Consider the following 18,394-nt stretch of genomic DNA (forward strand, 5'->3'; position numbering starts at 1 on the left):
GTCTATTTTTTAACACACTATGTAAAAGCACCTGAATAGGGGGAAGCCAGTTTAGATTTAGTATTCTGCAATACAGTAGTCAGGATAAAATTGACAGGGAAAGGTGACTGGACCACCAAGGTCAAGTGACCGTAATATAACAGATTTTACAGTGTTTTGGCACAGTTCATATTTAAAAACAAAAACAGTAACATTTTAATTTGAATAGGGCAAACTTTGAGCAGATCCGCCAAAGCTTCAGTAAGATAAACTGGGATAAGCTGTTAAGTGTGGAGACATTTACATTTATTTGCTTAGCAGACACTTTTATCCAAAGCGACTTCCAAAAGAGGTAAACATAACCAAGTAACATTAGGCTGTTTGTTCAGCTAGTGTAACAAAGGTTGATTGCCACAAGTGAAAAGACGTAATAACTTATACATTTACAGTCATAGATTACAATCACTAAAACAGTTAAACTTAAACAAATTTATCAAGAGTATAAAGTATTGAAGAGAATTTTTTTTCCTTCATCAATTCTACAGATATTCACAGAACAGATGAGTCTTCAATCGCTTCTTAAATACATTGAGGGACTCATCAGTATGGATGGAGGTGGGCAGCCTGTTCCACCACCTAGGAACTCCACAAGAAAAGAGTCTGTATTGAGGCTTGATGCCATGTAGAGCTGGCATCACCAGACGCTGGCAGACCTGATTGGGCAAGAAGGAGTATGGCACCTTGTCAGTGTCTCCATATACTCAGGTGCAGCTCAATGACTATGCTGTAGGCAATCATCATTGATTTAAACTTAATGTGCTCTGCTACAGGGAGCCAATGCAGCGACCTGAACAGAGGAGTGACATGTGTCCATCTCGGCTGGTTAAATACAAGAGGGGCTGCTGCTTTCTGGATCATCTCAACAGCTTGATAGCACATGTGGGTACTCCTGCCATACTCCAGATGTGACAAAACCAAAGCCTGGACCAGAAGGTGCACTGCATACTCTTGTCAGATAAGGTCTGATCTTGCCGATGTTGAACTTGCATGAAAAAGAAATAGTAGAAATGTGGTCAGAAAAAAATAGCTGCTCGTCAATGATCACCCCAAGGGTGCATACTGACCTGGCAGATGTTAGCAACAGTGAGCCAAGCTGTACAGAGATGGGGAGATGAGCAGACTGGCTGGCTGGGATCACAAGAAGCTCCGTTTTTTTTCAGGTTGAGCTGTAGACAGTGGTCCTTCATCCAGGTGGAGATATCAGTAAGAAATGCAGAGACTCGAGATGACACCGTAATGTCCTCCGGAGGGAACTACAGGTACAGCCGTGTATCATCAGCATAGACAGTTGAGAAGATGTGAAGCAGGTTTAAAAGTGTTTTACATATAATGCAGGACAAGATCATTACAAAATTTAGAAGTGGCAAGAAATTAAAGAAAGCTCAGAGGTGGAGAAATAAGAATCCAAAAAGGAAGTTACAAAGGACGAAACCAGCTGTGTAAGCCAAATGAGTCTAGTATCTCCTGCGCTAACTGAACAGCAAATGAGAGCAACTGCTAAAAAGGATATTGAGAAGGTTAAATGACAGGTGGAGAGAAATACTGAGAAAAGGTGAAAGAAGACCCGAAGAGACACTTTTAATATTTTAGTAGTAAAAGAACAGGCAAGGAGGAGGTGAAATGTATTAGAAAAGTAAAGGTGAGCAAGAATATACAAACCATGAAATAGCAAAATTCTGAGCTTGTATTTTACTGAAGTTTATATGTGCAAAGAAGTTGATAACCTCTCACTGGTAACTGGGATCATTAACTCTTTGAGGGCTGAATATTTTTTCCAAAAAACATAGTTTCTGAAAAGCAATGGTTTCACATAGAAATCAACGTAAAACATCTGTTGCTGCATGCTGTGGCTGCCAGTTTGCCAAGAATGTGCGGCAGGCTGTCTGTGTGGCTGGGACAAAGTTGCAGTGCATTGCAATCTGGTTTCTACCTCTTATCATTGTTAAGTGGCAGTCCTCCCTGGCAAACAATGTCAGTACAACGATTAGCTGGGGACCAGCTGAAGCTGGAATCTCACATTCGTTTTCAATCACTTGTATCAAAATCTGAGTCCAACAAGTCATAGTCCAGTTCAGAGATAATAGGCAAAACATCGTCCACAGAGTATTTTGCTTTACACATTCGCTTTGATCTCTCACCAGATGTCAGTGCCATTTTTGCCGTTGTTTGCGCCTTGCTACTCACGCAAGCGCAGGAAATCTTGGTCATACCAATGAATCTAACTTTCCTTCTAGCAACGAGAGTCCAACTAAAACATAATGGTTGGTTTTGTCACAGTTTACAGTCGATTACCATCGTCCACTCCTCCTTTTGACAGAAGTCGACATCAGCCCTGAAAGAGTTAAGGAGGTACTGAGTGATTTGGAATTGAAGAAGAGCTGCTTTAATTAAAGAGGCTGAAATCTAACAATTCACCAGGACCATATAACATTTATCCTCGAGTGCCTAAGGAGGTTAGTGATTGCAGATATGAACCATTGACCCTTATTTTCCAAAAATTTCTGCACACCGGGGAAAACCCTAAAGACTGGGGGCTACCAAATATCATCCTGGTGAATAGAAATGGTGATTGGCACCTGTAACAGTACGTCAGTAAGAGTAACATTCGTCCCAGGTAAATTCATGGAAGCAATTATTAAGGAAAAAATCAAGTAGCACATATCTAGAACAGGCGTATCAGCAAATACTCAAAATTCAGAGGAGGAAGGTCGTGTTTCACTGATACACTTGAATTTAATGAAGAATCATCTTAAGAATAAGATCAAAGAGGTGCATATGATATATAACTTGATTTTCAGAAGGCTTTTAATATGGTACCTAATAAAAGGTTAGTGATTAAACTAAAAGATGTGGGAAATCAATGCTCAGTCTGTAAGTAGGTACAAAATTGGCTTAATAACAGCAAGCAACGGGTAGTGGAGAGGGGAACGCTTTAAGAATAAGGCAATGTTAAAAGTGGTGTTCTATAGGGGTCTGTGCTGGGGCCGTTGCTCTTTTTAATATATATAAACAACCTGGACATGAATATATCCCATACAGTATATATATATATATATATATATATATATATATATATATATATATATAGTGAATAAGGCGCTATATAAGCGTCCGACCCGGCACAGATTCACAGTGAGGCACGTATAAACTGAACACAAATCTTTTTATTTTCTCTTCAGCCGTTGGGGCACGTCTTCCCTGTGTCCCACAGGCCCAACACAGTCCCACAAGCACTTAATGCAATAAACACAAATAAATCTTTTTCTTCACCTGTGGGGCACGTCTTCCCTGTGAACCCCACAGGTATAACACAGTCCCAAAGTACCTCTTTCTCAAGACAGCAATCCTTCCGTTGGCACCACCGCTCCTCTCAGGCACCTCGTCCTCTTCCTCCCGATTCTGGCCCTGAGTGGTGGTTGCTGGCTTCTTTTATGGCCCTCCCGGGAGTGCTCCTGGTGCTTGCTCACCTGTTCCCAATTGCACTCCCATGTGGGCCCAATGATTAGACCAGCTGGGCTTAACTATATCCGCCTCACCCCCTGGCGGCCATCCCAGGTCCCCACAGGGTTGAGAAGAACTCCATCTCCCATGAAACCCTGTGGGAAACTGAGGCATCATCATTAACCAGGGAGGCTGCAACCCAGCGCCCTGGGGGAGGTATTGAGGAGTCCATTGCTGCTCGCCCGGAATATAAGTAGAAGGGACGTCCTGGCCGTCCTCCACAATATATATATATATATATATATGAATAGATCCCTCTCCCACTTGAACAGAGGCAGTGGTGCAGTAAGAATTAATGTTTCTGGACTTCTCTAGCGCCTTCAACACCATCCAACCTCGGCTCCTTAGGGACAAGCTGACAGAGATGGGTCTAGGTTCATACCTGGTGGCATGGATCGTGGACTATCTTACAGACAGACCTCAGTATGTGCGTCTCGGGAACTGCAGGTCTGACATTGTGTTCAGCAACACAAGGGCGCCGCGGGGGTCTGTACTTTCTCTGGTCCTGTTCAGCCTATATACATCAGACTTCCAATACAACTCAGAGTCCTGCCACGTGCAACAGTTCGCTAACGACACTGCTATCGTGGGCTGCATCAGGAGTGGGCAGGAGGAGGAGTATAGGGACCTAATCAAGGACTTTGTTAAATGGTGCGACTCAAACCACCGACAACTGAACACCAGCAAAACCAAGGAGCTGGTGGTGGATTTTAGGAGGACCAGGCCCCTCATGGACCCCGTGATCATCAGAGGTGACTGTGTGCAGAGACTGCAGACCTATAAATACCTGGGAATGCAGCTGGATGATAAACTGGACTGGACTGCCAATACTGATGCTCTGTGCAAGAGAGGACAGAGCCGACTATACTTCCTTAGAAGGCTGGCGTCTTTCAACATCTGCAATAAGATGCTGCAGATGTTCTATCAGACGGTTGTGGCGAGTGCCCTCTTCTAAGCAGTGGTGTGCTGGGGAAGCAGCATAAAGAAAAAGGACGCCTCACGCCTGGACAAACTGGTGAGGAAGGCAGGCTCTATTGTAGGCATGGAGCTGGACAGTTTGACATCCGTGGCAGAGTGACGGGCGCTGAGCAGACTCCTGTCAATCATGGAGAATCCACTGCATCCACTGAACAGTATCATCTCCAGACAGAGGAGCAGTTTCAGCGACAGACTGCTGTCACCGTCCTGCTCCACTGAGAGACTGAGGAGATCGTTCCTCCCCCACACTATGCGACTCTTCAATTCCACCCGGGGGGGGTAAACGTTAACATTAAACAATGTTATTGTCTGTTATACCTGCATTTTTATTACTCTTTAATTTATTGTTTTTTATCAGTATGCTGCTGCTGGAGTATGTGAATTTCCCCTTGGGATTAATAAAGTATCTATCTATCTATCTATCTTGTGACAGATAGGGGGCGCTATCGCGCCCTTGAACCCTCAGACACCATGCCAGACACCAGATAAAAGTCCAAAATGTTATTTATTATAATAATAAATGTACACAAAGCACCTCCACTATACTTCAATAAACAATCAATACTACAATAACAATCACAATAATCAATCCTCCACTCTCTCAGACGCGTTGCCACCCTTCCACCCAGCACAGCTCGTTTGTCTGGGATTTCCCAAAGTTCTTTATAGTCTGTGACCTGAAAGTGCTTCTGAACCTTCAGTCCATGTGACTTCTTAGCACTTCTGGATCAGATCAAAAACTCTTCTTTTTCATGCCGGAAGCATGTCATTCCTTCTGTCCATGTGACTGGGACGTACTTCCGGGGTGTAGGGAAAATAGATGTCCTTGTGCCTCCCTGCAGCGACTCCTGGTGGTCCCCATGGTAGCCAGCAGGGCTGTGCATAAAAACTTCGTTGTCCATAATTCCCTGCTGGCATTTGGGGCACCTCCATGCTGCAAAGAGGGCTCCATCTAGAGGCCTGGGGGCTGGGAGCCAATGAGCATGCCCACTCCTGGCACGTGCTCTGACGGGTTCAGCAAGGGAGCCTGGGATTTGGAGTTCTCTTTGACCGAGGACCGGGTCGCCATCTTTGGCGGACTGCGATCTGCCTGTATTAATTTGTCGGCAGCTCGACCAGCTATTTTCTGGCCCTCCTTACCTTCTCGTGGGGTGAGCGGTGCTTTGCTCGCCTCCCCCTTCCCCATCAGAAAGTCCAAGTTCGTCTTCTTGAGGGTGAAGTCAAAAGCAGTAGGAAGCGGACCTCCTCCTTTCCCCAATCCTTCGGGGTGGGTCATGTGTCCCTCGTCGGCACCCGACATGTGGTAGTCCTTTGTATTGCACGTCTGCCCGAATGAGAGCGCAACACTGTCTTCAGGACACTCTCTTGCATCCCGCAGAACCTCCGAATGATCTTCTCCGAGGTATGTGCACGGGACAAAATGTGTTATTTTAAAGATGTTATCAATTGAATTCCTGGCACATACCTCAAAGCAGGCGTCTTCCGAAACACGTAGCCGCTCCGTGGCTCATCTTGAGCGCAGGCAATGTTGAGCCCTAGACCTCCGCTGTTGCTGGCGCTCTGCTTTGTCTTCTTTTTGCCCATGACTGACTCTGTAATTTGGGTTTTTGGCGATTTTTTCCGCGTGTCGTGACGCTGCCTTCTTAGGGTTCTGTCCACAGTAAATTTTTAAATACAGGTCCTCTGCCAAACCAACTGCCAGAGAATCCTGCCGACTACGCCAACTGTGACAGATAGGGGGTGCTATCGCTCCCTTGAACCCTCGGACACCACACCAGACACCAGATAAAAGTCCAAAATGTTATTTATTATAATAATAAATGTGCACAAAGCACCTCTACCTCCACTATACTTCAATAAACAATCAATACTACAATAACAATCACAATAATCAATCCTCCACTCTCCCAGACGCATTGCCACCCTTCCACCCAGCTCAGCTCGTTTGTCTGGGATTTCCCAGAGTCCTTTATAGTCCGTGACCCGGAAGTGCTTCTGAACCCTCAGTCCACGTGACTTCTTAGCACTTCCGGGTCAGATCAAAAACTCTTCTTTTTCATCCCGGAAGCACGTCATGGCGGTCCCCATGGTAGCCAGCAGGGCTATGCATAAAAACTTTGTTGTCCATAATTCCCTGCTGGCATTCGGGGCACCTCCATGCTGCAAGGAGGGCTCCATCTAGTGGCCTGGGGGTATTGGCCGGGATGAATGACTGGCCATATCTCATAATCTAAAAAAAATGATGGTACACCTAAGAAGTTTTGCCATTCAAAAATATATGACACAAAAGACATATTTTGACAGTATATATGGTATTAGCATCATCATTATTATTATTCATTTCATATTTGTGTTATTACTATTCATTATTATTATTGTGTCATTATTATACTTTTTACACTTCTGAGTTTACACTGGTAGTGTTTTGCACGTTTTACAGTAGAAAGACTTAATAGAAATGCAGCACTTTTTACATATTCTTTTGGAGAATAAATTTAATGCTAAGGAGGTTAATACTAAATGTAAAGCCTGTTGTTAGCATGGTGGAGACATAATAGTGTAGTTGATCACTGTCGGAGCCTTTTGTCACCGGTTATGTCAGTGTTTGTTTTTTTTTCTTCTAATAGACTAAGTGCACAGTCTCTTCCAGATTCCGCATCAGCCAGCTGCTGTACTTCCCGTACGGATATCAAAACGCACTAGCTATGGTGTGTTATTCTCCCGATCGCTTCAAGATGTGTCCAGACTTTATTCAAACTAGCTAAAAAGGAGAAGGGATTCAAGCTATATGTTTCAAACTACATCCACAATTACAAAGGTAAGATCTGGATGTATTAAAAACTTGTGTCTATTATGAACTTAAAAATATATGATTATATTAGGCTTCTTTTAAAAAAAAAGGAATGTCAATAATTAGTCTAATTAAACTTTATTCAGGGTCAGGTGAATATGTATGTAAGCTTAACACTGCCACTGCCCTGGACAAGTTATATCAGCCAGGGATGAGTCACTAAAAGAATGAGCTGGCATTACATCATCTATAGCAGAAGCACCATAAAAGCAGCAACTCTGCACAGTCACATGTGCTTTTTCCAACTAGTCTACAAAAGGTAAGCAATCCTTTTAAGCATAGTGAGCCACCTAAAGATACAAGTAAAGAGCATCCATTGTGGTGCTCGGTGCCGATGCTACAATACATAATAACATGAGTCTGCTGGATGTCTTACCTTGTAAAAAAGCGAATATCTCATGTCTGAGCCAGCAAAATGGGGAATACAAAACCGCAGCTTCATTGTGTCTCAATTTGTTTCCTCAGCTGGAGGATCTCCTCTCTGATAGACATGTTTTCATCAAGCGCTAGGAAGACAACTGCTGGATTTGGAGCCAAAGCATAGTCGTGTTCCTCTAGGATTTTATTCTCCTCCTCCTCCTCCTCTTCACCCGGTGTGTCATCCTCCATTGGTCGCTTTCTCCTCTTGCAAACCACCGGTCTTGAAAGTGGAACGGAAAAATTGTTCCACTCAAACAACACAGTAACTGCTCCAGCAGTCGTTATCCCGTCTCAGACCCTGGCTTGCAAAAATCCTCTTTTTTTAAAATGCTGGCTACAAACTCAGGTATGGGGACTAACTATAATCCACTCTATCCGGATAGCGATGATCCATTTAGATCACTTTGGAGGAAAATGTATGAAAACTAAGTACCTTGTTGGACTTACTCAGCTGTGGAGCTATCTGTACGCTGAAACTTAAACTTCTTTTTCTCGGACATTCTTAGCACTAAACAAAAATCACAATTGCAATATGTCCAACGGAAGTGACTGAGCTGGCTGAGATTTCACCAGAAGTACGTTGGCACTACCGTGTGCATACAGCCTATTAAAATGCAGTGGACTGTGTAACAAATATCCATAAATAAGAATGTTAAATAGTCTACTGCAAAAAATGCAAAATACTTAATAGCTAGGCCTATCAGGCCTAATTTCCCATTGGGATTAATAAAGTATCTATCTATCTATCTATCTAATTTGAAGATTAGATAGATAGATAGATAGATAGATAGATAGATAGATAGATAGATAGATAGATAGATAGATAGATAGATACTTTATTAATCCCAAGGGGAAATTCACATACTCCAGCAGCAGCATACTGATACAAAAAAAACAGTATTAAATTAAAGAGTAATAAAAATACAGGTAAAAACAGACAATAACTTTGAATAATGTTAACGTTTACCCCCCCGGTGGAATTGAATAGTCGCATAGTTTGGGGGAGGAACGATCTCCTCAGTCTGTCAGTGGAGCAGGAAAGTGACAGCAGTCTGTCGCTGAAGCTGCTCCTCTGTTTGGAGATGATCCTGTTCAGTGGATGCAGTGGATTCTCCATGATTGATAGGAGCCTGTTTAGTGCCCGTCGCTCTGCCACAGATCTCAAACTGTCCAGCTCCATGCCAACAATAGAGCCTGCCTTCCTCACCAGTTTGTCCAGGTGTGAGGCGTCTTTCTTCTTAATGCTGCCTCCCCAGCACACCACCGCGTAGAAGAGGGCGCTTGCCGCAACCGTCTGATAGAACATCTGCAGCATCTTATTGCAGATGTTGAAGGACGCCAGCCTTCTAAGGAAGTATAACCGGCTCTGTCCTTTCTTACACAGAGCATCAGTATTGGCAGTCCCGTCTAATTTATCATCCAGCTGCACTCCCAGGTATTTATAGATCTGCAACATCTGCACACAGTCACCTCTGATGATCACGGGGTCCATGAGGGGTCTGGACCTCCTAAAATCCACCACCAGCTCCTTGGTTTTGCTGGTGTTCAGTTGTAGGTGGTTTGAGTCGCACTATTTAACAAAGTCCTTGATTAGGTTCCTATACTCCTCCTCCTGCCCACTCCTGATGCAGCCCATGATAGCAGTGTCGTCAGTGAACTTTTGCACGTGGCAGGACTCCGAGTTGTATTGGAAGTCCGATGTATATAGGCTGAACAGGACCGGAGAAAGTACAGTCCCCTGCGACGCTCCTGTTTTGCTGACCACAATGTCAGACCTGCAGTTCCCAAGACGCACATACTGAGGTCTGTCTTTAAGATAGTCCACGATCCATGCCACCAGGTATGAATCTACTCCCATCTCTGTCAGCTTGTCCCTAAGGAGCAGAGGTTGGATTGTGTTGAAGGTGCTAGAGAAGTCTAGACACATAATTCTTACAGCACAAAAAGATTAAAACTTTCACTGAAACTACTTTTTCTTTCTGAAAAACAAGTGTCTGAGTAAATGTAAAAAAAATGATTAATTATTTTGCAACTTTAGTGGATCTAAAAGTAATTTAATTGCATTAGTAACAACATCTAGTGTAATAAAATATTTTTATACTTAATTTTACATTATTAAAATTGGATTGTGCTTCTGTCTCCTCCCACAGTACAAAGACACATAGGTTAGGTGGGCTGACAATGTTAAATTGGCCCCTGATATGTCTGTTTGTTTTGGGGTGTGTGTGTGTGTTTGTGTGTTCACCCTGTCCACAGATTGTTCCTGCCTTGCACCCACAGAACAGGATTAAATGTAAAATTGTCAATGTACAAAGTACAAATTATAAAATTAACTAATTGTAAAGCTAATATGACAAAATCTTTCTTGATAAAACAGAAAGGCAGAAAATAATAGAAAATGCAAATGTGGGAACATTTTTTTTTATTTTTTGGAAATGATAATGTTTTAAAGGGATCAGTTTAGATACTTTCATGAAATGATTGCCTATTTTACATGTATTAAGCAAATGACCAAATCATTATGAAAAAGTAAAAGTCTGTATTATCTTTAGTATGTTAGTATGTTCATTCGGAGCAGCATGGTGGCACAGTGGTAGCACTGCTGCCTTGCAGTAAGGAGACCAGAGTTTGTGACCTGGGTCTTATCTGTGTGGAGTTTGTATATTCTCCTCATGTCTGCGTGGATTTCCTCCCACAGATATGCAGGTTAGATGAATTGGCAACGCTGAGTTGGCCATAGTGTGTGTTTGCAACCCTGGTCTGGGTTAGAAAATGACATCACATGTTCATTCTATTAATATATATTTTGTAATAAATTTGTTATGGTGACCTTGATGCTGGGTTGTGTTATTAGTAAATTTAAATTTGCCCTCCTGAAAGTATTTAATGACATCTCTCTTATTAACGACTCAGGTGGGGCAGCAGTCTTTGTCCTCCTTGAGTGCAGGTTTTGACACCATTGACCATGAGATCTTGCTGTTGTGGCTTGAGCATCTGGTGGGGCTTAAAGGGGCTGCTGTTAACTGGTTCAGGTTATATCTTACTGATGGACACTTTTCAGTGACTTTCAATCCCTCTGTTTCATCTACTGCTCCTGTTAAATGTGGTGTTCCTCAGGGATCCATTCTGGACCATATTCTATTTCGTACTTCTTTTTATTTATTTTGTATTTATCTCCTATAGGAGCCATTTTTAGGAAGTTTAATGGTTTTTTTTTTTGTTGTTATGCTGATGACAGTCAGGTTTATATTCCTGTGTATAACTCTGCAATGAATCAGTTGCACAATTGTCTTGTAGAACTAAGATCCTGGATGGCTGACAGTTTTCTCAGTCTTAATCAAAATAAAACTGTTGTACTGATAGCTGGTCCTCCTGCCAAAGCTCAAACTGGTTTTGAACTCCTTGCCTCTTTTGCAGACTTTTGCAAACCCTGTGTTCAGAATCTTGGGGTTATTTTATAGTAGCCTCTCTATTGAGAAACAGATAAGTTCTGTGGTCAAAAGTTGCTTTTTCCAGCTTTGTCTTTTAGTCAAGGTTAAGCCTTTTTTTTTTATCTCCTAGGGATCTTGAAAAGGTTACTCCTGCTTTCATTTTTTCTCAGCTTGATTACTACAACTCGTAATCTGGGATCAGCAAATCTCTGATACAGAGGTTGCAGTTTGGCAAGAATAGTGCTGCCTGTTTTTTTGGTCAGGGCAAGAAAATTTGATTCTGTTTCTCCAGTTTTAGCATCATTACACTGGCTGCACATTTGTTTCAGAATTGATTTTAAAATTTTGATGCTGGTTTTTAAATAAATGCATACACCAGCCATCCAGGGAGCTTACATCTACCAGTCATTTGTCTCTTGTTGTCCCACGTACTAAGTGCAAAACTAAGGGGGATAGGGCATTTGCAGCTGCTGCACCTCTTGTGTGGAATTCATCACCTAATTACATTAAGGAGTCACCTTCAATTGAACTGTTTGTTACTAGATTGAAGATGCATTTCTATTCTCTAGCTTTCCGTGATCTTCATTGATGGTTCCTTCCTTGTTCGTTTCAATTCACTGCTGGTTTGCATTGTGTTTTATTGTATCTTATTCTATTTATTTATGTTTATTGTATATTTTATTGTAGAGTATTTTGTCTACAGCATTACTGATGTTGCTTTAAATGTCCTCTATAAATAGATTGACACTGACATTAAATATAGATTGACCTATACCAATTAATAAATAGCCATTCTAAAACATTATCATCATTTGAAAACAAATTCCTATGCTCATTAAAAAATACTCAGTATCACTACTGAAAATACTGACACGCAAAATACTAGTATCAGTTTCAAAAAGAGTAGTGTCACACATTCCTACTATTCATGGCCATTTACTGTATGGAGCCTGATATGGATGTAATTTAAAAACGATTCCTTCTGGAACCTTCATGTGGATGGGCCTTTCAGGAACCAAAATGGTTCCCGTATGGCATCGCTTTGACTAACCACTATGATCCTTTATTATTCAGCGCGAGGAGTCTTCTTTTTTACTTTCTTGTATACGAAGTATAGGGAAAGTACTGTAATCAACCAAAAATTCAACCATGAGATTTTGATGAATCTCAACGTTTTAAATCTTCCTGAGTCCGATTTCCTTTCTCGTAGGGAAATTATTGTAATCGTCCAAAAATTCGATTTCAAGATTTTGATGAATCTCAATGTTTTATACCTCAGAGTCCGAAAATACAATTTTCGGAATTATGTCTGTGTGTGTGTGTGTGTTTGTGTGTGTAAACACGATAACTTGAATGCGCTTTCACTTAGGTCAACCAAATTTTGCTTACAAGTATTAGGTACAAAACATAAATTTCTATCAACTTTTGGGCTATTTCCACTAACTGGAAGTGGTACTTTACCTTTTAATCATGCAGCTGCAGAGTCCAATTTATTCAACTTTACTTTTATAATAATTGTTCAGTATATTATTAATTTGATTTGTTATTGATGGTTCTTTAATGTACATAATATAAAAATATAATCATGGTCTTGCAGTTTACTCCACAAATATCCACCCTCATATCCGAGTATACAAGAAAGTTTTGAGGAGACCACTCCCAATTTTTTTTTTGGTGGGGCACCAACAAATTTGTCCAAGGTTGAATATCCAGACATTGCCCATTTCATTTCCACCACAGACATTTATTTTAAGGTCTGCGTACCATTTTGTAATCATTTTTCTGTATATCATACAGTTTATTTCATAAATTCCAGAGCCATTAGCATAGGTAAGTCGTGGTAAAATGCTACCAAGTTCTTTTATATTTTGTTTTAAGCTATCAGGGTATTTGCTTCAATTACATAGGTAAATCATTTGTTTTAGAACCTGGAGTACATTAATTTACAAGTTCAATTATTTTCTAGATTTCAAAAAACAATAAAAAATAAATAAAAAAACAATAAAAAACAATGGCTTTTCTCTACATTCATAATGGCTAACACGGTACAACACCCTAGTACTAAAAAACAATAATATATACACGATTATGAACACACAGATGCTTATAAAAGAAGTGAGCGTCTTCTCTGCCTAACGTATTATTTCAATCTTTTTGCTGAAATTACTAGTTTGAATGAAATTAAGAGGAAAACCTAAAAGTGGCCATTAGAATTTAAAGTGGGAACCCACTCACACACAGGGAGAAGAACAAAACCCCATCCGGGATAGCACCAAGCACCGTATTGTTCCTGGGATACACTTCTGATTTCAGAAGAAAAATGCGCAATATGAAATGTATATAATCTGAGGGGCATCCTGCATATCCAATGTGCAGATGAGGTTACCTGACGGCTGTAAATTGACCCCAGTGTGAGTGACGATTGTGCTTGAGTGGCCCCTGTGACAGACTGGCACTTTACTGCGTTGTTTTCTGCGTTTCTCTCAATGCCGCGGAGAAAGGCACCAGCCCCTCGGGATCCTAAATTATACTAAGCGTATTTTACAAAGTTACGTTATTCTACAATTGACGCGGTATTAACAATCTCAGCTTGAACAAAATCATCAACGCCTCGAAGCCGGAATTAAAGAACCTTGCCTTATTACAAATATAATCGTTGGATATTTCAATTGTATTTATTTGCTTATGTATTTATTAACAAGGATATAATATTCTACCCAATCTTTCCACTTTACCTTCTTGTTTAAGACCCCGAAATTAACATTATACCTTATCACGGAAGCTCACCTCTCGTAGTGGTGCTATATTTCATAAAACATGGGCGTTGCGCAGCTTATTCTGTTGAGGTACAAATAAATTCTTCTCTATTGCTAATAACACCTGATGATTCTGAAAAACAAGGAAATGTTAGATATTTGCTTTTCTTTCTGTTAGGCTCTATTAATGAAGCAGTTTCGAGAAAGTAAATGAGCAACAGAGATGACCAGACTCCAAATCCCAAGCTGTTTTGCGGCGGCGAAATTCTTGATGTGCGCGGGGAAATGGTAGGTGGAGAACTCCAACTCCCGTGATGCTCCTCTGTTTCGTTGTTGTTGTTGTTGTAGTCGTAGTCGAGCGGAGCTGTTATTGTGTCCGCAGAGTGGACAGCGTCTCCGCAGCACTGACAGTGTAGAAACAGCATGGAGCGGCGTAGCACCCTTTGACTATATGCAGGCGACATTGCAAAGAAAAGCAAGCTAACTGCCTATCCTAAGAAAGCTCATCTGGACAAAAAAAGCTAGCAAACCACGTTTTCTTTCCAACATGGAAATAGAGAAGAGGACAAATGGGCTCGAGTTCCAGGAAAGGGGAGATGCGAAGGCTGTGAATGGTAAGTCATCATTTAATTGTGTGGCTCTTCCACTGTACCTTCCAAAAATGCTGATATGTGAGCAAACATTAAGGGAGTTCCCGTTAAAGAGTGATGCATGAAGCAAACGTATAAAAAAATCAGCTATCGAGCCTTATTGACTGATTTAAATGTAGAGTTAAGTTTATAGCTGTGTCTCATTTTAATTAACACGTCGGCGCATCCTTCCGTGTTTTCCACTTGGAACGCAGCGCATTGCCTTGGACGACTTTGGCAACATGAAACTCTCCTATTACCTGGTGTGGTGCTCCCCATCTACCAAACCGAATGCAGTTTATGAAAAATGTGATAAATACGATAGATGTTCTCTTAATTTTGAATTTGTATATTTGCTTAGACCAGAGTTCATAATACAAGTAGTCATCGTCATTACCTCGTCGATTTTTGTTTAGTTAGTTTAAAAAAAATGGGTGAAGAAGATTCGTTTGTTTGCATGTGTCAGGGAGGCGAAAAAGTGTGTGTGGAATGGGAATGCGTTTTATTTGGGATGTGTTTTTTTGTAAGGTCGTAAAAGGTGAACTTTTGAACTTGGGTTAGAGCCCTGCAGCAATTAGGTAGAGCAGCAGAGGGAGTCCTGCAAATCCAAAATCACAAAAGATGCAAAGGCTGAAGATAACGTGGGACAACTGTCAACCGGGGAATAAAATAATCCAGAAAAGTTTTGATTCGGGAGGTCGGAGTTGAAGGTACTGATCTGTTGGCCGTGATAAAGATGGTCAGAATTGAAAAAGAACGTGATGACGGTTAAACAAGCCATTTACCATCATCAAGCCCATTCGCAGTAGACGAATTTTAAAATGTTCAGACTTTAATAGTAAGCTAATTGATGTGTATCACAAAGTACCCCCCACCTTCTCCGATACCTTTAATTGTGGTATCGACAGACACTAATATAGTTCTAATGGGTAAGCGCCTTAATTTCTGATCTGTGAGCGCTGGGCAACACTTTTTAGGTTTATTTTCAGAGTAACTTGATCTTTTTTACGATTTTATTTTTGTAGGTTCTATGATTTACTTTTCTAAACGGCATCTCGCTTATTTAGAAACACTTTTCCGACACTTCTTTTCGAGCGGTTTAACACAATTCTTTAGTTTTGAATTGCAGTTTATTGTAAGATTAATAAAAGTAGCACATTAAATCCTCTAGGAAGCAACAGATACACGTCTAGCCTAGGATATATTTAACACAAGCTTATTTTAATAACTTGAGAAATTTAGACCCAATGTTTTCACAGTACTCGAAGTTAAAACGATGCAGGCTTCAGCATACCCCGGTACTAATGCAAGACAAGCCATGGACGGGTCGCCGGTCCTTTATTTCGAAGTTTTAGAATTCTGTTTTTTTACGACCAACTTTCTATATTGACTTCCTTAAAGCAACTACTTCAAAATGTCAGATTTACTTAAATCATCATTTTGATACGTTTGATTCATTATACACTATATAGCAGCGAACAATTATTCTTTGGAGACTACTTGTTGCGGCATTATCAGTAAAACGCATTTTTTAAAAAAATACAATTTCGATTATTAGAATAAACTAATCCCATGGCGTCGATTTGGGGATTGTAGTGAAAGTTACTTTACAGTGAGTAAAATGGTATTTCTTTCCCCCGCTGCAGTTTCACTCCACTCTTTGGTGATAAATCGCTGAGTTAATTAATACTTGCTGATTGCCGCAGCCGCTGACAGGTAGCCTGTCTCTTTACAAGCTTTACTGCATTTTATTGACAGGAGATGCGTCCTTTGATATGCAAAGGAAATAAAAAGAAAAAAAAAAGTCCAAACATATCCGCGCAATCAAGTTTTAAAACCATAAATCGTCCTGCAAATCTGACTCGTTCAAATCATAGGCCCAGTAAATGTAAACAGTGGAATAATAAATACAAATCAAAACAGGAATAATCTTATGTTAACGTTAATTCGTGTTTTTTTCGTTAGAGATCGTTCAGCCAGTAATATTACATGCACGTTTCAACATGTAAAATGACTCGATTCTCACAATATACAGTGCGTCAGAAGTAAAATATTCTATAAAATTGAAAATGATAGGCATACATTCGTCCTGTGCAACGAATACAAAAATGATAAACAGATTGTAACAATTTAAGTGATTGCATACATTTTGCCACATGCCCTTTTTATCTGTACGTACTCGGTACAATATGTGTCTGTCCTGTGCGATTCTCCATGTAGAAACGGCACATCTGCACATGACGCACACAAACGCTCGGTCGTTTAACACAACGTTCTTTTGTTTTATTTCATTTGTTAATCCTATTTACTTAGAATCAAATTATTTTTTTCAAGAAATACTTGGAAAAACCAGACCAACACACAGATTCAAAAAAGGACAACCTACTGTATGTCAGGATGCCATCTTTTAAGATATCTTGGGTCTCTTAGTAATAATAATAATATCGTAGTAGGAGAGTCAGGAAGACATCTTTTAAGATATACTGGGCTTCTTAATAATCAAATAATTGTAGTAACAACAGGTTTACATCTTTTAAGATATCTTGTGTCTGTTAATAGTAAGAATAATAAAGCTTGTTTCAGCTTGACATTTGAAATTAAAAACATAGCTAATATGATCTTTCCTCTGGGTGTTGTCCTTTGGTATTGCAAAGCATATTTTTGTTCTGTACAGACAGCCCACCTGCACACAACAGACACAAATGTGATTTTGTCCCAGCAATCTTTTATTTTAATTTACTTGTTAGTCTTATTTAGCATTAAATAGTTTTCAAGAAATACCCACAAAAACAAGAGCAACACACAAATTCAAAAAGGACAACCTACTGTATAGCATGATGCCATCTTGCAAAAATATCTTGATTCTATCAAGCTATACTAGTAGTAATAATAATTGTGATAATAATAACAATGATAGGAAAAGCTGTAGTATAGAATAAACGTAATGATTAAGCTTGTTTCAGTTTGATGTTAAAACATACCTAATATGACCTTTATCCTATCTGTTTAAAAACAAAATATCATGCCTATAGTTGTTTGTGTGTGTTATGTTGAGGAAACATTTATTTTAAGGAAATGCTGTTGCTTTTATGACATGAATGTGGATAATTGTGTGATATTTTAGTTGGTTAAAACTGATTGATTTTCTTGTAAAGTAGCTCCACTACAGTACATTTAAAATTACAAATTATATTGTGGTGCAGGTTATGTATTTACCTCCAAGTATGCAATTTTTTTGTTTTATTTTAAAAGACAGATGTTTGAAACCTTTTTCTGTTTTATGACTCTATGTGCAATACTTAGGCAATGACTGACATTCTATACTGTGAAATTATAACTGATAAATATGTGCAAATCTAATCACTTTATATTTAGAAATTAGCTACATTTTGTTAATTTTCCTAGGGATAATTGTTGTTATATATGTTTATTTGAGCTTTCTTAATAAGAATCAGATTCCTTTTATTGTCATTGCACTTAGTACAACGAAATTACCACAATCCTGACATAATTAAATTTTAATACAATATAATTCAATACAATATAATTACCAAATATTATGTTTTGTTGGTTTACTTATGGATAATTCTTGGTATATTTGTTTATTTGTACTTTAACACACTTAGGATAATGGAAATTGTTGTTATACGTGTATTTTTGCAGGGTTACTGCAAAAATATAAAGCAAAGTATCTATCTATCTATCTATCTATCTATCTATCTATCTATCTATCTATCTATCTATCTATCTATCTATCTATCTATCTATCTATCTATCTATCTATCTATC

At 39.8% G+C, this 18,394-nt stretch overlaps 2 protein-coding genes across 2 annotated transcripts in view; one reads left to right on the forward strand and one right to left on the reverse strand.

Moving 5' to 3' along the window:
- Positions 1-18,394, reverse strand: part of LOC127529166 (uncharacterized) — a 163,424-nt gene that overhangs the window by 39,186 nt on the left and 105,844 nt on the right. The window lies entirely within an intron of this gene.
- The window catches only part of LOC114657367 (nuclear receptor subfamily 6 group A member 1), a 550,707-nt gene continuing 546,610 nt past the window's right edge, over positions 14,298-18,394 (forward strand). Inside the window, exon 1 of the mRNA XM_028809146.2 lies at positions 14,298-14,590. Coding sequence (XP_028664979.2) covers positions 14,524-14,590 — 67 coding nt within the window. The 5' untranslated portion in view covers positions 14,298-14,523. The remainder of the gene's footprint in view (positions 14,591-18,394) is intronic.

This window comes from Erpetoichthys calabaricus, chromosome 9 (assembly GCF_900747795.2).
Source record: "Erpetoichthys calabaricus chromosome 9, fErpCal1.3, whole genome shotgun sequence".
Taxonomy (NCBI): domain Eukaryota; kingdom Metazoa; phylum Chordata; class Cladistia; order Polypteriformes; family Polypteridae; genus Erpetoichthys; species Erpetoichthys calabaricus.